Below are 24,600 nucleotides of genomic sequence, written 5' to 3' on the forward strand. Positions count from 1 at the left end.
CAACCAGGGGTTCTGAGGGTGACAGGCCACCCCTGGGGAGGGTGAACAAAGAGGACACTGTCCCCTGATGCGGTGATAAGGCCGGATAGACAGCACACAGCTCTCTGCAGCCCACAATGGGCCGGATGCCCTGCACCTGCCCACAAAGGAAGGGACGGCTTATGCCTCGCTGTGACTGGCAGCCTCTAGATAGAATCAGCCTACTGGAGGGTCATCTGTCTTGTCCCACAAAGGCCAGGACAAAGGCCATGTCAGCTACAGCCTCCCCGACCTGGTCAGTGGCGGTTAGAGGAGGCTCAGTGCTTTCCTGTGCCCAGACCCAAGGCTCTTCATGAAGATCATCAGGAACAAAAGCTTCCGTTATTTATAGAGGCAACCAGGTGGGACCCCTGAGCCTGGTACCTCTAGGGAGGAAGGTGCCATTCTGCTCATTTGGGCACCCAGACAGGAACCAGACCACCTGGTTTTCCTGCTCCAGAGTGGGAGGCAGACAGTGGGAAACCAGGAAATGGAGTGCTCCTTGTTGTCCCGAGCAGAGCAGTGGAGGAGGAGACTTGTGAGCTGTGAAGGGATGCGAAGGGAACCCTGGGCCCAGCTAGGAATAATATATGTTAAGGTCTAGGCAGGAGGCAGGCAGGTGTGCCACAGCTGGCCAGCAGCTGGGCAGTCATGGAGGGAGGCAGAGACTGGGGTAACCTGTGCTGTGAGGGAGAGCTGAGGCTGCTGCGGCTTGGTGGGCAGGGATGGGAACACTTGGAGGGTCCAGGGGTATGGGAGGAGACCTGGCTCACTCCAGGCTATGTTTCAGAGAACTCATACCTACAGGCCCTTACATCATGTCTCTGTAACCTGGCCTTGCCTATCCTTCCAGAGCCAACTCCCCACTGAGATGGCCCATAGAGTTCCAGTGGATCACAAACCACAGTCACCCGTCTTCGAGTCATCCCAACCTCCCTCCGTCTCTGGGTGCTCTTATAGCTGTCCACACAGTGGGCTCACTGGCCAGGCACACCTCAACTTCCAAGCTGTCCTTGAAAGTTCTCATGGCCCTGGCTTCCCACAAGAATCTCTCCTCTAAGCTGCCCGCCTGTACTGTTTCAAGCTTCCTCAGTGCCAGAGGGACCTCTCTGTCCACAGCATCGTCACTGCCAATGACCTCAAAGACAGCTGGGTAAAGGGAATTTTAACCAGCGGCTTCTGTTTGCCCTATGCCAGTTTGGCAGTGCATGAAAAAAACGTCCCCTTGAACAACTTCCTCCCCCAGGCCCTTTCTGGAATTTGGCAAGATCAGGTGGTACAGAACCGCCAGATGGAGAGGAGAAAGGTTTATTCAGTGCAGAGTCTGGCAGGGGGAGACCTCCCTAGGCTCTGAAGGCTCAGGGATGTTTCACTCCAGTAGTGCTGGCAACAGTTTGGCCCCACGTGGATTCAGGCCTGCCGAGTTTGGGTCTGGAAGATTGGGCAAGGGCAGAGGCCGAGGCAAATCCAGGTGAAGGAGAGGATTCTCCAGCAAGGGACCTGTAAAGTTTGCAGGTCGTTTGTTGCTCTGCGCCTGTCCTTTCTTAGGATGTCTGCTCGTCCACCAGCGGGTCTGTGAGCGATAACTCGCGGAAGGCGCGGGCGCGCTCACGCGCACGCAACCTCCGCAGGCGACCCAGTAGGAGCACTAGCAGCAGTGCATGTAGCAGCCCGAGGACCAGCAGCGCGAGCTGTGCCACCAGAGACCCCCAGCAGAGCAGGCCGGGCGCGCACGCTGCCCGCAGCTCGTCCTCTGCCACGTAGGGCAGCAAGCGGCCACGCAGCGCTGGAGGCGCAACACAGCGCAGGTCGCGGTAGGGCGCGCGTTCGGGGCGGCCAGCCAGCCAGGCGCGCAGCGGCAGTAAGCGGCAGTCGCAGCGCCAGGGGTTGGCGCCCAGGTGCACTACACGCAGAGCAGGGAGCGCATCCAGAAGCCCAGGCGGCAGTGCGGTCAAGTTGTTGCTGGTCAGCACCAGTTCGGTGGTGTCGGGAGGGAAGGCAGCGGGCAGCGAGGCCCAGGTCAGTCCGCGGCGCCCACAGTCCACGAGCGTCCCTGCGCAGCTGCACGGCGCTGGGCAGCCTGCGACTGGGAGGCTGGGCCGCGCTAGCAGCAGAAGCAGCAGGCTCAGCGCTCCGCGCGGCCCTAAAAGAGAAGCGCTGGGATGAGCCGCGAGCATCACCGGGACCGCCGGCGTTGTTCCCTCCAGCTCCTAAGTCCAGCATCCCGCGAATCCGCAGGCGCCTCCACCCCGGCCACCCTACATGCTGGCTAATGTTTCCCTCCAAGTCTGACCCAAACCTTTGCCTGTTGCTGCCCAAACAGAACACCTGATGTGGCTCTCTGTCCAGCAAGCTGCAGACCCAACCCCAGAACTCACAGGAGCCCATGGCGAAAGGACGGCAGCCTAGTTCGTTCTGGAGTGGCGATGGCCCGAGACTGCAACAGACCACAATTCTGCCACCAGGCCAGAAATAACTCTGAGCCGGCGCGCAAGGGCGTTGTGGCAACAGATATGGTACTATCGCCAGGGCCCCGCAGGCAGACCGGGCTTCCGCCCCCGCCCGCTCCCTGGGGCTCATGAAACACTCGGACACTCGCTGCGACGTTCACCAACTTTGTTCTCCTGTCACCAGGACAGGACGCGGCATTCACAACTAAACAAAAACGGAGAATGGGGTGTGTGGGGAGGGGTCATGCGGGTGGACAGATGGAGGAGGCCAAGGGCTGGAATCCCAGCACAACAGAGCTGCTGGGAGGAGGAGAACTTGACCTATAGGTAGATGAAAGTAGTCTAGGCATAGGGTACACCCCGTTCCAACAGCCCCTGGAGTCCTTTAGGTCGACCCAGGAAGGGGCGTGAGCGGTCTAGCGCAACACATCCCCCTCCTTCCTCCTAGACGCTTCTAGGTCTGGGGTCTTCCTAAAGGCCTCAGCCTCCAAACCCGTGTGCTCTGGTCCTGAACAGAGCGTGGTTAAAGAGTGAGGAAGGACCGAGCCTACTTCCGCACACAGTGGGACATTAGCATATGCTTTGTAGCCCACTGGAACCCGCAGAGGGGGCCTCCCAATTCCATTCTGCGGTATTATCTTGGGTAACAGGCCCAAGACCCTGCATCCACGACCCTCCTCTACCCTGGTTTATAGGCCGCTGGGGCAGTGATCTTTTAGGAAGAGAGATCTTGGAGATTATACACAACTTGTTCCCTTTAGACGAGCGGGAGGTGCGCACGGGGGCGGGGGCGGCAGGATGTTGGGGAGGGGCTGTGGTTCAGACCACTCAGAAGCAGATACCAACGACCGGGAAGGGTGGATGCTGAGAATAAATTAGGGTCATCTGGGGGCTGTGGCTCCGTGGCTCCAGGTCTGAACAGTTTGGTCAAAGCCACTTTGGGTTAGGGCTAGGTCCAGGCTGTCTGAGATCCAGATGAACCCAGGGTAGAATCCAGGACAGTCTGGGATCCAGGGATAGGAGGAGCCAGCCCGGAAACCAGCCATCTATCCTTGGCGATGTGGGGCTGGGGCCGGGTGTCACTGGTCTTGCATTTGCTGCTTCATCTTCTGCAACATCTCCTGCATGCGCCTTAGCTGGTAGGTGGGGACGACCCAAGTCAGAGTGAGAAAAGACCGGAGAGGTCTAGCCCCGCCCTCTGCTTCTTCTTCCTACCCTCACTCGCAATCATGGCTCCCTCTACATATACCTCTTCGTCCTTCATCCTGATGAGCTTCTCTGTCTCTGCGTCCGGGGTGGGCAGTGGGAGGATAGGGATGGGGCTCTCCATCCGGCTGTCCTGTGTGAGTTTGCTGTGAAGCGAGAGGGCTGAGCTGTTGGGAGGTTCAGGTTAGGAGGATAGGAGAGGCCTGTCGGGTTCCTGCCAATATCAAGACCAGTGCTGGCCTGATTTAGGGATTAGGACAAAGTTCTGGTGCCTGTTGGGCAGGGCGGCCCACCTGGTCATCTGCTGGATGCAGTGGGCACGGTAGTTCTCGTAGTGCACATCACAGGTCACATCCTTCAGGTCATGCATATGAGTTCGGATTAGCATGTTCCGAAGCTTCACAAAATCGCAGTGCGCCTGATTCTCCACTGTGGGGCAGGAGCGGACAAGGGGTAGGCCTCAGCCTAGGGGAATCTCCTTCTCCGCACCCAGTGCCCCTTGCCTCAACTCACCTTCGACGATCCCCCAGGGGTACAGTCGTCCCCGGACCCGCTGCCCCTTCGCCTCCACCACAGTGTTGCTGCCGATAACAGCGAAGGGCGCACTTTCCTGGGGAAGGGGAGCAAGGACCCAGCCCAGCCCGGAATTGTAAGAACTAGCTCAGAGGCTGAGGGGGAGTGGCCATCCCGGCACTGCCACCATCTCCCTCCCAACCCGCACAGTTCCTCTTCTGGTGCCTCTACTACCCTCTAAAGCCACAAACTCTGCATAGCTCAAAGCCTTGGGGCTTCTGCCAGGCTGTGCATTTCTCTGGCTCCGGATGCTTCCCGGAGTTTCCTCCATTTTTCAAGTCAGAGCAAAGACCATGCTTACTGGTGGATGGTCCTGCCTGTCTGCTCCTGGCCCAGTGGCCCCTAGTTTCTGGCTTAGCTTTCAGTCATTACCTTCCTAGCCTCTGAGGTATTCAAAGCAACCGCCCTCCGGAGCTCAGAATCTTAGAAACTAGGGCTTTATACAGCTCTGAGCCACTGTGCTGATTCTTGGAAAGCAGGCCAGAATGGCACCAATAAGTGTATAGTAAGCACCCAGGGGAGGTCCAAGTGATCCATCACAAACTAGACAGAGGTGCAAGGGACCCTTCTCCTGTATATGTACAGCCCTTGTGGCAGGGGGTGTAGTCCCTCTTCTCTGTGAACAAACGATTCCCGCCTTGATCATGTTGGACCTGGGGTCTGGGCGGCCTCCAGTGCTTTGCCCCAGTAACCTCCTTTGCCCTCGCCCTTCTGCTAGGCGCTCACCTTCAGTTCCCGGTCCTGTTGCTTGAAGTCTTCATCTTCATCCGAGTCGCATTCCGGAAACTGGTACACATGGATCCCGAACTTGTCAATCTCCTCCCGTATCTGCAGTAATTGGGCAAGAGCCGTTAGACTCCAGCTCCCCTGGAGTTTTTGGCCAGGCCCCCCTTAGCTATAGAAGACTCACCCTATCCTTCAGCTTCCGGATCTCACTGGGAACCAGGCAGTCGGCTTTGGCGATGAGTGGAACGATGTTCACCTTTTCGTGCAAAGCCTTCATGAAACCCACATCCACTGGCCTCAATCTGCAGAGACAGGGTGGAGACAGGCATTGTTGGAAGGCCGCGATGCAGGGCAGGGACACCCACCCTGAGCTGGGTCTTGGGACTGCCACACACCCGTGTCCAAATGGGGAGATAAAGTACAGGCAGCAGTGCACCCGGTTGTCTTGGATGTTCTTCCGGTTGAGGCCGCTCTCATCGCGGAAATACTGCTCAAACTGCTGGTCCACATAGTCAGTGATGGGCTTCCAACTAGAGGTGGAGGAAGAATGAAGCCAGTTCCAGCCAGTTCCCAGAGCTGCTAGGCAGTGGCGGTTGGGGCAGAGAACCTGTTCCTCACCACTCCGAGTTGTTCACCGCGTCCCCAAAGCCGGGTGTGTCCACAATGGTGAGCTTCAACTTGACTCCCTTCTCCTCAATGTCAACGGTGTGTTTCAGGATCTCGACTGTCTGGTTGATCCGTTCTGCAGAGGTGGGAAAGGCCCTATATGCAGGCCATCTCCCCTTCCCTCTGGGCAGCAAGGAGCCTTATCCTTCCCCACCCTGGTGCCTTGGCCTCTGTTCTGGGCCACTCCTCCTCATCCCCAAATAGGGACCCATGCCTCAAGCAGAGTGACAGGGTGCCCTCTAGGGTTTCTCAGGGCAGGGGTGAGTGGATTGGTGAGGACTGTACCGAAGCTACTCACCCTCAGCACTCAGCAGCTTCCGGTCCTTGTACAGGTCAGTCAGAAAGAGGCTGTGGACAAGAGTAGACTTCCCCAGGCCGGACTCACCTGGCCATAAGGGACAGCGAAAGAGTCAGCTTAGATCTGGGCTGGGCTGACCCATGGCCTCAGAGGCTCCACCCAGAAGTTTGGCCACTCACCAGCCACCATGAGGGTGAAGTCGAAGCCCTTCTTCACTGACTTCCGGTGCACCTGGTTGGGCAGTGTGGCGAAGCCAACGTACTGCTTGTCGATGTCCTGAGGGCAGGGGTGGGGTTGGGGCAGGTCAGGGGCACGTCCTAGATCTTTGGTAGCAGCCCAAGGCCCTGTCTCTTATGTGGCTCAGATGAGCAAAGAGCACAGCCCCCAGCAAGGGCCATTTCATCAGCAAAAATAGGGTGAGGGCTGTAAAGCAAAGGCCGGAAGGAGGAAGGTAGATGAGGGGGTGGCAGGAAAAGGCACCCCCACCTCAGCCTCAGCAGAGACCCGAGACTGGAGTGGGGAAGAGGGAATGTCAGCCCCACAGGGGTGTCCCCCCAGGTGGATGGTGGGAGTCGGTACTGAGACTCCAGAGGTGGAAGCAGCTAGACCTCATCCCGAGAGTATCCAGGGTGGGTGGTTTGTCTGGCCCAGATCCAAGCTTGGGGGTGGTGGTTCCTACAGCAGCATCCGAGCAGGGGCTATTTATAGACTGCAGTGCCGAGCCTCCCCCGCCGCAGGGTCTGCGCTGCCTGCACCCATCTCTAGTGGACATCTGCCCTGGGAGCCCCTGCCACCTTCTCTGGTAGCCGGAGGATCCTGGCCAAGCAAGCGTGCACACATGACCCACATTCCACCCTATCTCCACACACACACCTTGAGCCGCCTCTGGGCCTGGGTGCGCGGCGACAGCAGCTGCTCCACCAGGCGGTCCTGGGGTGCTGCCAGTGAGTCCATCGTGGCGACCCTGCGGGCCCTGCCGGCCTTGTTCCGACCCTACACCGGGGTCAGGCCAGTCGGGGCCAGCGATCTCGAGAGATTCGCGCTGGGTAAATTTGCTCTTAAGCCCTCTTCTGACTCGGGTTTTGAAGACACAAGAACTGAGACCGGAAGAGGGAGCGTCGCCTACCTGGTAGGCCGCTGACCTCAGAAGTCGTGCGAGCCATTCCCCTGTCTCAGCGCAAGGACGCGAGCTGTGGCTCAGCAGCGGCTCGCGCACTGGATCCCTAGGCGGGGCTTAGCAGGCTCCCGGCAGCGGTGGTGGGGACCGCCCCGCCCGCCGTCGCCGGGAAACGGTCGCTTGGAAATTGGGCCGCAGGCGGAGCCTCGAGAAAACGGCTGCGGAGGGCAGGGCCCAGCAGAGGCGCGCGGGCGGGGGCGCCGCGTGGACCTGGAGCGTAGCCGTGGCACCCGAGGTCGGGTCCAGACCGTCGGCAGGCGAGTTGTCTGCGGTCGTAGACCGTACGCCGCGCGGCTGCCGCCCACCAGAGGGCGCTGCAGAACGCTCCGGACCCACACGCAACCGCGCGGGAACCAGCCCCGGGCAACACCTTGCTCCCTCGCACTTCACCCGAAACCCCCGAACCGTGCCATGGAGACCAAACAACCCACGGACACGCCCATCCCCACTACCTGTGGGCTCACTCTTTCCTAACATCCGCGTGTGTGTGTGTGTGTGTGCCTGTGATTGGGGGAATTCTTTTCCCGCGTGGCATCTTCATATGCGCTGAGGACAGTGTTCACCTTTTCCATACTAAGTCCTGCCAGCACCTGTCCCAGACCTGCCTCTCCCCTCTGCTTAGCATAGGTTAATAGCGGGGGAGGCCAGCCAGAGTAGCCTTTGAAGTGCTCGCCTTTAATCCCAGCACCCAGGAGGCAGATACAGGCGGATCTCTGTGAGTTCGAGGCCAGCCTGGTCTACGTACTGAGTTCCAGTACCGCTAGAGCTACACATTGAGACTCTCTATTTCAAACAAACAAATAAACAAACAAAAAACAAAACGGTGCGAGGGGATGCAGTGGTCAGAGTTTAGATAGCCCTCTTCCTTCCTAGCTTGGAAACCTTGGTCAGGCCACAGCTAGGCAAAACCTCTGGCCACAACATGCCATTACTTTAGGAATCACGTGTCCCTGGAATCACAGGGTGCTGATGAAGTGGAAGCCATCTTCTGTGAGCCACCGACCTTTCCTCGCTCCTCACTTTCAACCCCACCAGAATCAGAGCACACCAGCCCCAGGCGGCAAGAAACTAGACAAGTCACTGTTCCCACTCGCCCAGGGCCGGGAGACCTCCCTCCCTTTCTCGTGCAGGTCCCACCCCTCCTCTAGGAAAGCTCTGCCCTTTGGCTTCTTGGAGGGGCCTCCACCCTGGGTCTGCTATGGGGCCTGAGGACGGCTGGCACCTGGGGAGGAGGGTGGGCCCACAACTGGAACAGGAGAGCCATTCATCCCAGGGCTGAGAAGCAGCCTTCTAAGTTCTGGCTCCCAGAGAGTGGCTACTGGCTCCTGCCTGACCTGCAGGAAGCCTACAGGCTGAATCCACCCACCTGCCCTGCTCTGACTGCTGTGGACACAGCTCTCAGCCTGGCCTCCACCCAGACAGGTGGTATCTCCAATCTAGAGCATCTCTGGAAGATCATACAGACAGCTGTGGCCTGGGCCACACCCTGATGCTGAGCAGAGCTAGTTAGTCTTAAACTGCCCCTCGACTTGTCTACTGGGAAGGTACATTCTCTGGGGAAGTCCAGGTCAAACAGCAAGGGTCTTACTCCCCATCCACAGCCCGAGTATGGCCGAATCAAGCTGTCATATGCTGCATGTTTCCAGGAGAAGCCCTAAGGAAGGGGGTGCTCTGCACAGCCCTTTTCCTAGTCCCTGAGGCTCAAGACATACTCCTCAGGGATATGATGCCATATGCCACAGCTGTGCCCACCTCTTCGTGAGGATGAGACACTTGAGGTTTTCCTGTCCTAGAATTCTGAGTAGGCATAGCAGACAGAGTCTTCATCGCTGTCCAAGAAGGGGTGTGGGGGCGAAGGGCAGACAGACAACCTCCTTCCCCTCATAGAGTAAGAAAGAGACCTGGTTAAGCCCTGTCTCCATACACCACAGAAACACAGAAGATACTGTGTGCTGCTTCCCCCAGGCCCACGGATCCCTGCCCAAACACCCCAACTCAGGCACTCTTCTGGGGGCTCCGTCCATCCACCTTGACTCAGTGTTCTCTCCCTCTGGCCCTGGGACTAGGGGATGGTGTGAGGCTGGCTCCTAACTGAAGGGCTCATAATTCAGCTGGAAGGGAGGGGGGTCTCCATCCTGGCAGCAATGGACAGCGAACACTGCTGATGCTGAGCAGCAGGTACCCAAGACAAGCGATGTGGAGGACTCCAGAGGCCTGGGAGAAGCCTCCATCCCTGCCTCCCTAGCTTCTGGCCCCTTCCTTCTCCCTTACACAATAGTCAGGCAGCGTGTGTCCCCAGCAGGCTTTGTCTGGCCTGCTGGGATGAGGATGGGGAGGCAGTTCTCTAGGAAGGCTCCTGGGGGAGCCCCTCCCAGTGAGCCTCATCAGTCTTGGGCGGGGCATGTCCCTGCCAGGAGACTCCAGCTGACCCCATCTGCCAGCTGCCTTTGCTTTGCCCACTGCACTCTGGTCTAGTACTCTGGGGTCCACCTGGCATCAATGCTAGAGGGGTGACCCTCCATCTACAGTGAGGCTTGCCAAGGTCTTCTGGTGTCAGGGCTGGGCTCCCCCCTTTTTTCCTTTCTTCCTTCAAACAGGGCCTAGCTCAAGCCACCGAGGACAGCCACTTGCACACCACTCTTGTTTCACACTTGGGTCACCCACTTGCACATCTCTCTGGTTTCACAACCCTCAGCTCCTTTGGGTTTTCACAGGATACCCAGGTCAGACACTCTCATAGGGATGGGCATCAGGCTAGTCCTTTGGAAGGCCACAAGCCTAGCTGTACTCGAGGGCTGGAGGACCAGTGCTGGGCACTGGGATGACTCAGATAAGGAGCCTTGGAAGTTCCAGGTCTTGGAAGAGGCCCTGCCAAGGACTAGTGAGCATGAATTTATGTGCAGGAGAGAGAAGCACAAAGATGCATGGGCATGAAGTGCGATAAGCAGAGGCCCCATGGTGCGGCTCAGGGAACTGGAGGACCCCTCCCCCCGTTCCTGGCCTGTCATAACTACAGCCTCACCCTGGACCCCCAGCACGTGGCCTTCGGTCAGGTTAGGAAGGAGAGGCTGGCTCTGGACCAGAAGAGAGAGGCCCTCGACCCTGAGAAGATGCCTAGGCCCCTGCTATGCATGTCAGGGAAGCAGGCACGATGCCCACTCTTCCCCTACGCAGCCCCAGGAGTGGCGGCGCTGCCCCTATAGACAATCGATTATCGCCACAGGGCTGGGTGACGGCCGGCGGGGGCGGGGTCACGCCTGGGCGCCACCGGCATCGGTGCCACAATGGGTGACAGCCGGTCGGGTCTCACCACCAGCCGAGAGGCGCGGCGCCGGTACCTGTTTGTCCTCTGCGTGGTCCGGGGTCGTGGTCAGGGGCGGGGCGGGTCCGGGCGGGTCCGGGCCGGCGGGCAGGGGAGAGACGGAGACAGACTGTGAGAGGCGGGCGGGCGGCGGGGACAAAGGCGCGCGCGGGCACGCGGACAGGCGCCGGGCTCACCTGGGGTCGCCAGCTTGCTCTTGTACCGCAGTCCTGTGCTCATGGTGGCCGCCGGCGGGGGACGTGTGGCGGCGGGCGCGCGGGCGGGGCGCGGCGACCAGCGGTGGAGGCCGAGGCCGGCTGCGGGGTGACCCGCCCCTCCGCGCCGCCACCACCCGCCCCGCCCGCGCGCCCGCCAGCCAATCGGCGCCCGCCGCGCCCACGCGCGACCCGGAGCGGCCGGTGGGGGCGGGGACTGAGGCGTCCCGCTGTGGTCCCCCCAGGCCTCTGGTTCTCCTAGCCCGAGCAGCAGGGCTATTCCCACGGCCTAGTCCGCAACACCCCCCCCCCCACACACACACACACTCCCCTTCCTGTCATCTAGCCCAGGCCTGGACTCTCTGAGCTCCCTTGGCTGTCGCTGGGACCCATTCCGTCCTGGGCTTCTGATCTTCCATCACTGTCCCAGGACCGTGATTGTCAGCTTCATATAGCTGATACATGAATTCAGGGGATAGAGGTACCCCTCATTGAGATGCACTTGGGAGGGGCAGGACTGGGAGCCCTGCTTCTGGTACTGATTGTTGGGCAGAAGTCCAGGGCCGGAGCTCTCCTCCTACAGTCATGCTGGGCGTCCTATACTGGAAGCACACACACTTGGGCAAGATACACAGCACACGGCAGGGTGTGGTGACTGTAAAATGAGAGAGCTAGAGGTGTGGGACCGGACTGGTACAGTCTGAAACCCACGTCACCCCTCTTTCTCTAGCTCTGGACCCTGGTGTTCTGCAGACTCATAGGCTGCGATGTGAGCTACCACACTGGCAAGGGGTTGAAGGGGGTGGGGGCACTATGAAGCTAGATTCAGGGTCAGATTCCGAGGATGCTGTGGCCCTGTGTCTGCAGTTGATAGGACTAAGTCACCCACGGTGTGAATGCCTCTTACCTTCTGTGTTACTGTCACCTCCCCAGAAGTCACCAGAGAGTAGTGACCAGTGTAGAGACTTTCTGTTGTTCCAACCTGTCATCTACAGCCTCGGGACCAGATTGGGTGACACACTGCGGTGCTTCTTTGGAATGTAGCGGGCACCCCTAGCCAAGCACTAGTCACTCTTAGTGAGACACTGGACTAGTAACTCCAGGAAGGGTACATATCTTTTAAATTTGGCCTCACCATTGAATTTTTCATAGAGTTTAAGAAATTTGGAACTCCGATAAAGGAATATAGGCAATTTGAGGAGGTGGCAGACAAAGTGCCAGGCCTTTGGAGCACGGCACTTATCAGTTCTGAGTCTGGAGAGTTCCGTGAAGGAACAGTGGGGCATTTAGCACGTGTTGACTGTTACCGTCACTCTGACAGCAAAAACAAAATGGAGAAATGAAGACTACTCCTTGGGGCTCTCGTGGGAGGGCCACTCCTGGTGGCCTCTAGATAGGGGGCTGCACGTGGCCTTGGAGGAAGTGGAAGACAGGGTGAGAGAGTTTGTAGAGAGGACTAGATTATAAAACAATTCGGAGGAGCCCTCGACATAAGGGCTTGGCAAAAAAAAAATGATTAAGAAAAATAAATAATAGTAAAACATTTCTGGAGATGGGAGATGAACGAACGAGCTGTACCATGTAAACATGGTTTTTTAAAAAGCTAAGTGTGTTTCAAAGATTATGTTTCAAAGAAAGGCAGCTGGGCTAGAGACCAGTGCTTGATGGGAAATGAAGGGACTGGTGTCTCTGAGGCCTGAGAGCCATACTTTGAAGCATGCAGTTGGGGACACCCTGCCTTGGTACCACATGTAAATAAACCTGAGGATGCTTGAGATACTCAGTGGGGGGGCGGGCGGGAGAGTCCAGATCTGCTCCCTTGTCCTGGGACCCTGGTCATTTTTCACTGTAAGGTCTGGGGACAGCTTCAAGAAGCCCACAGAGGAAGGAGGTTGCTCTGTCGTGCTGAGGAGGAGTTATGCTTGTTTCTCAGCAGACACTATATGCACAGGGATAGTTCCGAGGTCAGGAAAATAGGCCACAAAGGCATTATCAGCCATCAGGTTTGTAGGACCTGTCTCAGTTCTGCCGTGTGGACAGTGCGAGCGTCACAAAGGCCGTAGACTCTAGCCAGAATAGCCACGGGCTGAGGTCTGAACTAAACTCCCGTATGGTTTCTGCCCATCTGAAAGCACAGCCAGCAGAGCCTCTGGTGGACTCAGTCAGGTGCCAGGGAGGCAGCAGGAGTGGCAGAATGGGGACCTGGGCACTGAAATGGACCTGCATCTACCTGTTCAAGATGCCCCTTCCCAGTGGGCACCTGATCTGCTGAGCTGTCGCAGCGCTGGCTGTAGTACAGAGAGAAGTAAACAAAAGGCTCCTGCGTGGGGAAGCACTATTTTTTTCTTTAATTCATAAGGAGAAAAGTTAATGAGTGAAAAATAAGCCATACCACGGAAAATCTGTTCAACCAAGTTGGGCTACAAATAGCTCACTTTTTAGAAATTTTTTTTTCTTTTTGTTAAACCATGCTGTGTTTCCCCCTCAGCACAAGACTGCAGAGGGAGCAGGCTTTTCCCTGGCACCATAAGGCCAGTTGGGGGAAGCAGGGAGCTCTTGAGGAGATAGCAAAACCTAGCGATCACGCAGGAACAAGCGAGGCAGGTGACAAGGATGTTGGGGTTCAGAGGTGGGGACTTTTATTCTTGGTGACATGTAGGTGGGAGCAACTGGGGTCATTAGTAACAAAATTCTAGAATGTTTACTGCGTCGCTGCTGTTCACTCCTAAGTTGAGGGCTAAAGTCAAAGCATTTGCAGCAGATGAATCGCACCTACAGCCTTCTACAGGGCCTCCCCCACAACTACCTCAGACAGGGCCGGCTCAACCTGAGATCCTTGTTCTTGCGCCTAAGCCGGGACAAGTGCGGTTCAGAGAGAGCTGGGGATCTGTATGCAACTAAAACCAGGCTCTTGGAGCCCAGCCTCTCTCCTGAGAGGTCTATGCCTTGGCCCCAGCTCAGCCAGGGGTTTGACCTGCTCACATAGCCCATTACAACCTGAACTCACGGTCCTTCTGCCCCCTCTCCCTTCATCTCCCAGCAGAGGCTAGTCTCATTCCCCACCCTTTCTTTGTCTTTCTGTGGGTTTTGTTCTTTCACCGTCCTTGCTGCTGTCTCTGCCCTGACCAAGACAAAATTTTTAGACTCACCCTTTTGCACTTGAGAACTTTGCACCAGGAAGGGATCCCTTCAGTTTTCTGCCAGTTTGCTCATAAGAGCAATGCTATCCCCACAGATCCACAGTGCTGTTCCCGGGCCCCCTGTCCAGCCGCCCTCTGTGATACCCCTACAGCAGAATCAGACAGTTGGTTCACGTGAGTTCTGTTGGGCTCCTAGTGCTCAGCCCAGTCCAGCACTCAGGAAAGGCTGAGTCTCATGCTTGGCTCAGCATCATGGTAGGTGGAGTGGGCATGAGAAAGGCCGAGAGAGTCAGAATATAGGAGGCTTCAGACTGCAGGCTCTTAGTCCAGAACCTCACTCCCTGCCGGGGTGCTTTGTGCCTTCATCTTGCGGAGGGATCTATGGTGACTCCAGACTCAAGGATGGCCTCCCTGTTCCCTAAGGCAGTGGTTGCCTCAAAACACAGGGGAAATGTGAGAACACACATGTACAAGAGAACACTTTCCTTGATTCCCTCTGAAAGAGTGTAAGGGGATTACACACAGTCTTCATCACCAAAACCAAGTGATGAGAAGGGCACAGAATCCCAGCAGCTGCCCCTGCCAAGAGGGTGCCGACTCTGCTTAAAGCTGCCTGTGTGTATTGCAAGGCTCCATCGAGGCTAAACCCTGGTCCACACCAAACCCCACACCGGGCAGCTGGAGTACTGCTACAAAGGGTGTCTGTGCTTTGAGACAGGGAGCCAGCCCAGGGGCCCAGAACAACCCAGGTCTTTGAGGAGGTGGAGGGGGCCTCTACAGCTGGAGAGTCCCCCCCGTGCTACTCCGGGGCAGTGTCTGGGGATGGGGGAGACACAGTGTAGTCAGAGCTGGGACCCTTGGGTGTGGGAACTGTGTCAGATATGCCGCCTGTCACTGAGCTCTCCAGGATCCCCTATCCTGGGTGCATATACAAGGCTGGACACCTCCCTGCCAAGGTACCCCACACCCCTGAGACTGTCTGACCTCATCGTACTTCTAGGTCTTTTTAGAAAACCAAACATGGAAGAAAAGGATAAGTGACTTAGGAAATGCCAAGGTTCTCCCAGAGGCACAGAGGCACTAAAAACAAATCTTATCGACTGCAAAGATGGTTCAGCGGTCAAGAGCACTTGATGCTCTTGCAGAGGATCCAAGTTCCCAGCATCCATACTGGTGAGTTTCAGCCAAGCACCTATAACTCCAGTCCAGGTGATCAAAGCCCTCTTCTGCCTGCTGCAGGGACCTTCATCCAGACAGGCAGGCACACACATGTACATGCAAAGCAAAACAAACACAAGTCTTTTCTAACAAATTTCATTAATAAAAAATGTGTGCTTTGGGAAGGAGAGATGGCGCAGAGGCCAGGGCACCAGTGGCACTGGTCGTAAGGTAGCTAGCCGCTCTGAGAAGAATCCGCTCCTGCCATTGCACCTCCTCTGGGCACTGGGGTTCCTGGGATACAGCCCAGCTCCTCACTGCATCCCACCTCCCAGACCTGACCACCAAGTGTCAGGCCACTGACAGACCTGGAAATCTTCCTGGAGTGAGCAGGACACAAAGCAGGGCTCCACCCAGTGGTCCCAAGGGCCAGCCAGTGCCTCTAGCACCCTCTGCAGTAGGCACAGACTCTAAACCAGCACTCCATCCCAGGCATTCGCTGCTCAGGAGTTTGGAGTCAGGGCAGTGCCTGAAGAATAGCAGCAGGAAGCAGCCACCAGGTACCCACTGCAGGGATCCACTGTTTGAGTTTTAAGGTTTCTGGTGGCTGGTCATTTTCTGGTAAGGATACTGGAAGGTCTCAGCTCAGTCAACCATGGCCTCTTTCCTGCCTTTGGCTGACTGTGCTCAGGGACACCTTGGCCTGTGGAAGTCAGCCATGGACAGGCATAAGGGAGATGGAGCAGATGCCATCATCAGTGGGTCTGTCCTGGATGGGGACCCCCTGCTCATAATTTAAGGGTGCAATCAGGGCTCTGCTCAGTCTTCCTTCCTTCCTTCCTTCCTTCCTTCCTTCATTTCTTCTTTCTTTTCTTTTTTGTTTTGTTTTTTGAGATAGGATCTTTCTGAAGCTTTGGAGCCAGGTTGGTCTCTAACTCACAGAGATTAGCCTGTCTTTGCCTCCTGAGTACTGGGATTAAAGGTGTGTGCCACCACTGCCTGGCTCCCGATTTATTTCTATAAAGTATTTGCTGTGTGTCTGACAGGTCAGAGCCATGTATCATTGAGTTGGAGAGAGGCATATATTGTGCCAGACTGTCTTTAAGAGTCCCTTGTAAACTGATTGGAGTGGCACCAGCACTCAGGAGGCAGAGGCAGGCAGATCTCTGTGAGTTTGATGCCAGCCTGGTCTACAAGTGAGTTCCAGGACAGCCGTGGCTACACAGAGAAACCCTGGCTGGGGTGCAAGGAGCAGGTCCCATGCAGACAGAAACTGCAGATGCACAGGATCCTTGGGACTGAAAGGGAAAGAAAGTGCTCCAGACCTCAGAAGAGCTCAGGACAGTGTGGGGCATGGCCACCAGTCTAAAACTGCCTAGCTCCCCTGAGAATGGCTTAGTTATCCTTAGATCCAGGAAGCATTGCAAAGTTACACTTGAGGCAGACTGAAGAGACAGCCAGATCAAGTAGATCTGTGCCAGCAAGAGCAAGGTCAGGACCATCAGACAAGACAGTCTCGAGGGCTCTGCCAGACCTGTCCAGGGTCATGGCTCACTCAGACACCATGACGGACTTGCCAAAATAGGGACTCCTATCAGTGAATCCCTGAGGTCCCTGTTACAGACCAGAAGTTCCTCAATGTGGAGTAGAGGTCCAGCCCAGTCTCTCCGTAGCTGAGCCTCAAGGGGCTACACCCTGTTGCTGTGGTTTGCTTGTTTGTTTTTGTTTTCCTTATGCTAGTCATGCTAAGTAGACCAGACTGAATTGAAAATTCATGATGTTCCTGCTCAACCTCTCCAGAGTACTGTGAGTGCAGATGCGTACCACCACATACACCTGTGGGGTGGGGGAGGGAAGGAGGGAGGGAGAGAGAGAGAGAGAGAGAGAACAAAACAGAGAATTGCAGCCAAAAAGGGAAATCCTCCAAAGAGCAGCTAGTCAGAGGCAGGGACTGAAGAACCCTGAGAGTGGTCACATGTGGTTCTGCTAAACAGTCGCCAGAAGGCCTCCCTGCCTTCAGCCTGGGCTTTCCCTGAAGACGCTTCTGCTGCCACCCTGACTGCTGTGAGGGACTCCAGTGTCACCATCCTGGCACCTTGCTATAGTAGGCTCAGCTAAATAACATGTCTTAGTGTGTTCTGGTGCACAGAGTACTGTAGGTCGAGTAGCTTAGAAGACATGCTGATTCTCTTAATCAACATTTCTCTACCCAGCGATCAGAGAAGTCTCGAAGCAGTGGACGGTGCTTGACACAGAAGCACACATTTGGCCAAACGCAGAGAATAACTGTCTGTAGTGTTGGGCCACAGACAAAACTTCATATCCAAATCCCTTCCCCAGGGTTCAGGGGCCATTTTGGAAGAGCTGACAGAAAGATCATAAGAACCAGAGGTTGGGAGAAACAGGGTTAAACGGTGTCTTCTGGACAGGATCAGCCATAAACTCAAGCAGTTGTGGTGGCCTGCACAAGATCAAGCCAGTTAGCACTCCACCACGGGGAGGGGAAGGACCTAGAAGCCCCCCCCCCATAACTGAGGGACAGTGACAGTTGGTGGCTTCTGGGGGAGGGGGGCTGCTTTCCATTATGGCTCCTGGTGTGTCAACCATCCTCCCGTGGATGGGGAGCCCCACACTCATGAGAACATGTGCAGCATAAAGTGAACTTGGTGGGTTATAAAAGGGGGGGAGTTGGCTATAAAGGTGGTTCAGTGGTTAAGAGTACTTGCTGCTCTTCCCAAGGACCCAGGTTTGAGTCCTAGCACCTACAGGATACTTCACAACGGCCTGTTGCTCCATAATCCCAGTTCTAGGGGATTTGACACTCTCCTGGACGCTGAGGCCACCAGGCATGAATGTGGTACACAGACATGCATCTGAGCAACACACATACAGATAAAAGGAAAGTAAATCTAAAATAAAAAAGGACATTAAGTTGGGAGGGAGTGGGGATCTGGGGTCTTGGTCTGAGGGGAATTATGAACACAATCATAGTATGAATGCATGACATTCTCAAGGAATTACTAAAAATATTATATTGAAAAAAGATAAGTTGAGCCAGGAGTGGTGGAGCACATCTTCGATGCCAGCATTCACGAGGCAGAGAAAGGCAGATCTCTGAGTTCAAGGCCAGCCTGGTCTACAGAGTGAGTTACAGGACAGTTAGGGTTATACAGAGAAGCCATGTCTCGAAACAAAAACAAATGGGAAAGAAAGGAAAGACAAAAGAAATAAAGAAAACTTGGTTCCTCGAGTGGTGGTATTGAAAGGTGGTGTGCCCTTTGCCCTTTAAAGGGTCGAGTCTGGAGGGTCGCTGGAGGCTCTGTTCTCAGAAGAAACTACTGTGATCTTTATGGGCCCTGGATTTCTCAGATGAGGGAGCCAGCATCTGACTTTTTGTCCTTCCTGTTGAAGATGTGGCTACTGAGTCCTGCACACGCTAGTGCCTTTGCCATGTGCCACACCATAGCGTAGCATCAATCGGCCGCAAGGATGTGGGCAGCATGCATTTGAACCTCCAACGGTGTGAGCTAAACAAACCTCTTTTAAATTTTTTTTTACATGTGTTATTATTATTAGTGGAGGGGACATGTGTGGCGGTCGGAGGACAACTTCGTGGCATCGTTTCTTTCCTTCCCCATTTCTGTGGTTCTGGGACTTGAACCCGGGTCGTCAGGCTAGTGCTTTCCCCGAGGAGCCCTCTTTTTCTCATCTGTGGCCTACACCAGGTATTTTGTTGTAGGGCTGAAAACTCACAGACACAGACCTTGTGCTGAGAAAACAAGCTTCCTGCTTTCCCTCTGCCCCACACGGTCCTAAGCGGTGTGAGGATTTTTCTCCACCTCCCCACAGATGGACAGTTCTGCAGCCACCCAGTGTCCTCCAATTTGGTTTCAACTTGGGATCTGTTGGCCACGACAGAGGAGTCTATAGCCCTCTCCTTAGGACTGGTTAGTTTGTTTGAGGGAACATAGAAGCCAGGGAACATTTATAGTTACCATTTATTTTAAAGAACGTGACAGATAACAGATGAAGGGATGTAAGGAGGCATGGGAGGAGGGAGTGCGCTCCCGCCTTTTCCGGGTACCATCCGCAGGCACCCCTGTGTGTGTGTAGTGATTTGGACACTCCCCCAAACCCTGTCCTTTTGTTGTTTTGTAGGGAGTTCTTTGAATGTCTAAGGCTAAAATAGCCTGGGTGGGGAGCTCAGCAGGGCCTGTTTCCTTGGTCTTTCTTTGAGGTCGGGTAAGGGGCAGGACACAAGGGTGGGAAGACTTGCTATGCATCCCTCAGGGAGGCGATTCTAGGCCCTATGGCCTGCTACAGGGAGGGGGACAGAAACAAGAACCACGAAGGAAAACCAAGACACAGACACACAGACATGCAAGTCACAGGCAGTGTTTCTGGCCCAGTGACTGAGTCACTGCCTCAACCCACAACACTTTCACCTTACGGGGAGGATTCCAACACGTGCTTATTTATTTGTTTGGTTGTTTATTTGGACAAAGTCTCACTGTGTAGCCCGGGCTGGCCTGGAGCTCGCTGTGTAGACCACGCTTGACCTGAACTCACAGAAATCCACCTGCCTATGCCTGTCAAGTATTGGGGTTAAAGGAGTGTACCGCTGTGTTTGCCTCCCAACGCTGAGAGGCTGAGGACTGTCAGACTCCAGCACAAGGTATGGAGTGTGAGAACCATTCCTGGACGCTCCCACTACCTGCCACTCACCAGCAGCAAGTGTGGTCTATTGTCTGCTCTCAGGCACGAGAGTGCAGTTCTGAAAGGATGGGTCATATCTGTATGGATCCCACGTTTCTTCAAGGGAAAACGGACTCTGCACACACTCCTGGTAATGTCTGAGCTTGGTATCTTGGGAAACTCAACCATGAACCTCAGAATGGTTACTGAAAGTATTCTAGGGGGTACTTTGTAGGAGGAAAATTAGGGAGAAGGCTCTTAAGGGAGAGAGGGAGCCCCCAGGCAAAAGAGAGAGGCCACCTGACCGTGGAGAGCCAGTCTGCCTGTGAAAGGGAGGCCATGACTAGAGTGGCCAAGAGTGTGGGGCCTGGGCACCTTGATTGTCCAGTGCTGGACTTACCCCAGAACTCTTCTGCACACAAGCACACTGAGGCCAAGAGATATCAAGACAGAGGATAGGCTAAGAACTCCTAACATGGAGCTGCCCTGAGATGAGGCCCGACCAAACCCAGCATCTATCTTTGGGACAGGGACTTGGGTAGCGACATTTCTCCCATCTTCCAGAAGACATCTCCTGAGTCCCAGTTGCTTCCTGAGGGCTAGGGTCTTGGTAGCCCTTTGTCTACCAGGTAGGTTGGTGATTGGGACCATCCACATAATTTCTTCTAGAAGACCTCAGCAGGACTCACAGATCTCTGATGGGGGACAGAGTTTGATTTCTATAGCAGAGACAGTGCAAGGATTCATTCTTCACGACTCAGAGGGAAGCCACTTGGGATCTATACATTCCTTGGTGGCAGTCCCATCAGCACCCTGATCTGGGCAATAAGAGTCTTAAGTAGTAGGTACATGGGAGTTCCATTCCCAAGAAAGCATATGGTGGCCTCCCATCTGCTCTCCAGACATCAAGAGACACAAGCCGCACAACTGTGCTCAATGAGGAAACTTAAGACTAACTCTAGCCCACATCTAGCAGCTATCTAGGGGCACCGTTTGACACCGCCTACCTGGCACATGTCCCGGGCCATGTTCCTCTCCCACCGGAACTTTGTTACTATGACATTTTGAAAACCCATGTGGTGCTCTTCCTGTCTCTTTGGCCTCGGCGGCAGAAGCAAGATGGCGAAAGGAACGTCATCCTTCTGAAAGCGTCGCAACAAGACGCACTCGTTGTGCCGCCGCTGTGGCTCTAAGGCCTACCACCTTCAGAAGTCTACCTGTGGCAAATGCGGCTACCCTGCCAAGCGCAAGAGAAAGTATAACTGGAGTGCCAAGGCTAAGAGACGAAACACTACCGGGACTGGGCGGATGAGGCACCTAAAAATTGTCTACCGAAGATTCAGGCGTGGATTCCGTGAAGGGACAACCCCTAAACCCAAGAGGGCAGCTGTTGCAGCATCCAGTTCATCTTGAGGATTTCAATCTGTCATAAAATAAATGTTCTGGTTTCCAAAAAAAAAAAAAAAAAAAAAGAAAAAAGAAAACCCATGTGGTTAAATGATCTTCAAACAAAACAAAACAACCTGGAAAGATGACTTGGTGGTTAAGAGCATTGGCTGCTCTTCTAGAGGACCCAGGTTCAATTCCTAGTACCTTCATGGTGGCTTACTACTGTCTGTAACTCCAGTTCCAGGAGATCTGACACCCTCTTCTGCCCTTCTAGGGCTCCAGACATATGTATAGGCAAAGTACCCATATACAGTTCCTTAACCCACTCCCTTAAGACATTCCCACAAGTGCTTAGCAGCAAAGGAAAGCACCCTTCTGTACATTCCCAGAGGTTTGGAGCAGAGGAGAGGTGCAGGCTGTGCATGAGACACCAGGCCTCCTTAATGACTCCCACCCCAAGCCCTGGTGATAGCCACCAGGTCTGATCACTCCACATGCCAAGGCTCATGTAGGTGTGAGGGAATGTTCCAGGCTTCTTCCATTACATGTCCTGATGTGACATGAGATGCCAGCTGACCTGGCTCTCTGAAGGCAGTGAGGCGGGAAGGGTGTGCCAGCTAGCAAGTTCATCCTGGTGCCACACAGAGAAAGTGCACTGCCAGCAAGAGCCGTCGCTGGGGTTTTAGCTTACTGGTGCTCCTGTTGTCCGTCTGCAGCAAGATGCAAGTCGTTGTTTGTGGGTCTGCCCAGGGCTGTGCTGCAGACTGTGACATCAGCAGGAGCTGGGAGCACTCTCAGGGGGCAGGCCATCTGGTGGCAAATCATTTTAGTGTCATGTATTGGCTTACCATCCCACAGCACTCGGACATCCTGCCTTCTGTGCTCCAGATGCTGGTCTTGTCCATCTCCCTTGATGGCTGGATGATTCCTGCGAGGACAGTCATCAGGGGCTGTTTAATTTAAAAATGGAGCCTTAAGTCAGGCATGGTCACTTCTGTCTGTGATCCCTGCACCAGGAGACTGAGGTAGGAGGATCGCTGTGAAGCCAGCCAATTACATCCTGTCTCAAAATCCAAATCCCAGCCCTTGGGAAACAGAGGCAGGCAGACCTCTGTGAGTTCGAGGCTAGCCTGGTCTACAAGAGCTAGTTTCAGAACAGTCAAGGCTACATAGTAATACCCTGTCTCAAAAACAAAATACAAAACAACCAAGCAAAAAGAACCTCCCCGTGTGTGAGTGCCCATATCACGAACTATACCCACAATTCTATTTTGATTGTGCATCTGTGAACACACACACACGAACTATACCCACAATTCCATTTTGATTGTGCATCTGTGAACACACACACACGAACTAAACACACAATTCCATTTTGTTTTAATTTTTGTAGAAGGAACAGATTGAAGCTGAGGTTTTCTTTGCCTATGTGTTAAATGACTAGCTAGGTACTAGTGGGATTAGCGAACATTGGGGCTGACCCTCTTATAATCAACACTTGTGAAGCCAAGACAGCAGGCTCTAATTACTGCCCCGTGGGAAAGGACCTGAGTCATATCTCTGTTTCTGGGAGGAGATAAAACATCCTAGGCTGCTCAGAAGTTCGTTAGTGGATGACTACCTACACCTGGTTCTAGGAGTCCTGTGCCTCATAAATGTGACTGTCTGGAGGAAGCTTTCTGATAAAGAACAAAGGCCCACAATTGCTCCCTCCTATACGGTCACATCTGTCAGTGCACAGGCTGTCAGTCACCCCAACAGAAAAAAAAAAGCCTTCAGGGAATCTGCTCGTTCCAGGGACATCAGCAAGTTTAAATTCTGCTTAAAATATAGATTAGGTGGCAGGCAGTGACTTTGGCCATTGTCAACCCACACCCCATGGAAGTATGTGCTGGTCTGCTCTGCAGCAAGCTCTGCCTCCTTTGCACGGAGCCTTCTGTGTCTCACTGAACTTTCAACAGAGATCATGGTATGGATGTCCAGTCGCTTTAGCTGGCAAACTGCTTCCTGGCGTTAACCTGACAAACGCAGTTGAGCATGAGCTTACAAATGAGTCTCTATTTCGATCCATAGTTCTTCTTCTCCGGCCGAGCCGTCTCAGTGGTATATACTTAACTTTATAAGAAACTGCAAAGTTGCTTCCAAAGCGATTTTACTGTGTGGCGTCCACAGCGGCCGTCATGAGAGTCCCATTTGCTGTGTCCTCACCGACACTCAGCGTCGGTCTTTTATTTTAGCTGCTCTAACGGGCACACAGAGGTCACAGTTCTCATTTGTGTTTGCCTGACTGCCAAATCCCTCCTCACTGCTTGGGAAGGACACATTCTCGTTTGTGAATCTTCTTTTGTGAAATCTCTGTTCAAATCTTCTGCCATTCAGGGATGATGAGCTGGCTTGCTGGGTAAAGGGCACCCAGCTGGATGACCTGAGTTTGGTGACACAGTGGAAAGAGGAAACCCATTCTTGAAAGCTGTTGATGCCTGCAGGCGCTGTGGCACACGTGTGCATGTGTACACTCACGCAATAAAGAAATAAATGGAATTTAACAATTGAAGAGAGCTGGTTCAGTGTTTGAGAGCACTGGCCACTCTTGCAGAGGACTGGAGGTCCATTTCCAGCACTCACCCTGTGGCTCACAGCCTTTGTAACCCCAGTTCCAGAGGATGCAGCATCCTCTTCTGGCCTCTACGGGCACGGGTATTGTATGGTATACAGACATACATACAGGCAACACACACATAAAATAAAAATAAGTATATTAGAAAAAAAGCTAAAGATAAAAGTTCATTGTAAGATGTTTTTAATTGAAAAATGATATCTTTGAGAAACACATTTATAATTTTGATAAACTCTAATTTTTTTTTCAAGACAGGGTTTCTTTGTATATCAGCACTGACTGTCCTGGAACTCATTCTGTAGAACAGGCTGACCTCGAACTCACAGAGATCCACCTGCCTCTGTGTCCTGAGTTCTGGGATTAAAGGTGAACACCACCACTGTCTGACTTAGATAAGCTCTAATTTTTTAATTTCTAAATTTTATCTTTTATATTTTTTGTGTCCTTTCACTGCTTGCACCAAGTCATGAACATATTCTCTGGGTCTTCCAGAAGCTTTCTCAGCTCCAGATTCTCCTGACCATGGCTCTCCAGAGCTGGGTTAACACGGGCACCACCAGGCCTTTTTGCGTGTGCTAATGGGGAAGAGCCAGGATCCACTTCCTCCCTCAGTTTATCTAGACTGAAATATTGTAGGCCAGTGGTTCTCAACCTTCCTAATGTTGAGACCCTCATGTTGTGGTGACCACAACCATAAAATCATTTTTGTTGCTACTTCATAACTGTAATTTTGCTACTGTTTTGAATCATAATGTAGATATCTGTTTTCTGATGGTCTTAGGTGACCTCTGTGAAATGGCTGTTCAACAACCCCGAAGGGTTGTGACCCACATGTTGAGAACCACCTTTGTAGCATCTATATGGTCATGCATTCCTGGCTCTGTATTCTGTTATGAAACAGTTACCTATGACTGCATACTAAGTCAACATGCAGTGACTTCAAACATCAATTTGGACATTGTAATCTGGGC

At 54.1% G+C, this 24,600-nt stretch overlaps 2 protein-coding genes and 1 pseudogene across 3 annotated transcripts; 1 reads left to right on the forward strand and 2 right to left on the reverse strand.

Annotated features, from left to right (window-relative positions):
• Positions 1-1,317: 1,317 nt before the first annotated feature.
• On the reverse strand, positions 1,318-2,598 carry Gp1bb (glycoprotein Ib platelet subunit beta). The gene is made up of 2 exons (XM_041677801.1): positions 2,397-2,598; positions 1,318-2,161 (listed from the first exon to the last, which is right to left on the reverse strand). Exons 1-2 carry the CDS (start codon positions 2,596-2,598, stop codon positions 1,563-1,565), a joined length of 801 nt encoding a protein of 266 aa, XP_041533735.1. The 3' UTR covers positions 1,318-1,562.
• A 22-nt stretch (positions 2,599-2,620) lies between these two features.
• On the reverse strand, positions 2,621-10,785 carry Septin5 (septin 5). 2 transcript variants are annotated; one of them, XM_041677800.1, is made up of 12 exons: positions 10,613-10,785; positions 10,453-10,463; positions 6,117-6,213; positions 5,938-6,024; positions 5,592-5,715; positions 5,369-5,503; positions 5,158-5,275; positions 4,974-5,075; positions 4,188-4,284; positions 3,968-4,103; positions 3,718-3,820; positions 2,621-3,604 (listed from the first exon to the last, which is right to left on the reverse strand). In XM_041677800.1, the coding sequence occupies exons 1-12, from the start codon at positions 10,653-10,655 to the stop codon at positions 3,548-3,550; spliced, it is 1,110 nt and encodes a 369-aa protein (XP_041533734.1). In that variant the 5' UTR covers positions 10,656-10,785; the 3' UTR covers positions 2,621-3,547. The 2 variants fall into 2 exon arrangements, with proteins under 2 accessions (XP_041533734.1, XP_041533732.1); XM_041677798.1 differs by lacking the exons at positions 10,453-10,463; positions 10,613-10,785 and adding an exon at positions 6,811-7,509.
• Positions 10,786-20,742: 9,957 nt separating this feature from the next.
• LOC121465108 lies at positions 20,743-21,095 on the forward strand (annotated as a pseudogene).
• The last annotated feature ends 3,505 nt before the right edge of the window (positions 21,096-24,600 follow it).

Source organism: Microtus oregoni, unplaced genomic scaffold, assembly GCF_018167655.1.
Source record: "Microtus oregoni isolate MIOR12 unplaced genomic scaffold, Mior012 000029F_ref0000214, whole genome shotgun sequence".
In the NCBI taxonomy this organism is placed as follows: Eukaryota; Metazoa; Chordata; class Mammalia; order Rodentia; family Cricetidae; genus Microtus; species Microtus oregoni.

Coding starts and splice junctions, on each gene's coding strand:
- Gp1bb (XM_041677801.1), bottom strand. CDS start 2,598: ATGAGCCCCAGGGAGCGGGCGGGGGCGGAAGCCCGGTCTGCCTGCGGG. Junction 2,162..2,396: donor TCCTTTCGCCATGGGCTCCT/GTGAGTTCTGGG, acceptor CTTCTCTTTTAG/GGCCGCGCGGAGCGCTGAGC.
- Septin5 (XM_041677798.1), bottom strand. CDS start 6,891: ATGGACTCACTGGCAGCACCCCAGGACCGCCTGGTGGAGCAGCTGCTG. Junction 4,285..4,973: donor AACAGGACCGGGAACTGAAG/GTGAGCGCCTAG, acceptor CCCCTTCCCCAG/GAAAGTGCGCCCTTCGCTGT. Junction 4,104..4,187: donor CCCCTGGGGGATCGTCGAAG/GTGAGTTGAGGC, acceptor CCTGCCCCACAG/TGGAGAATCAGGCGCACTGC.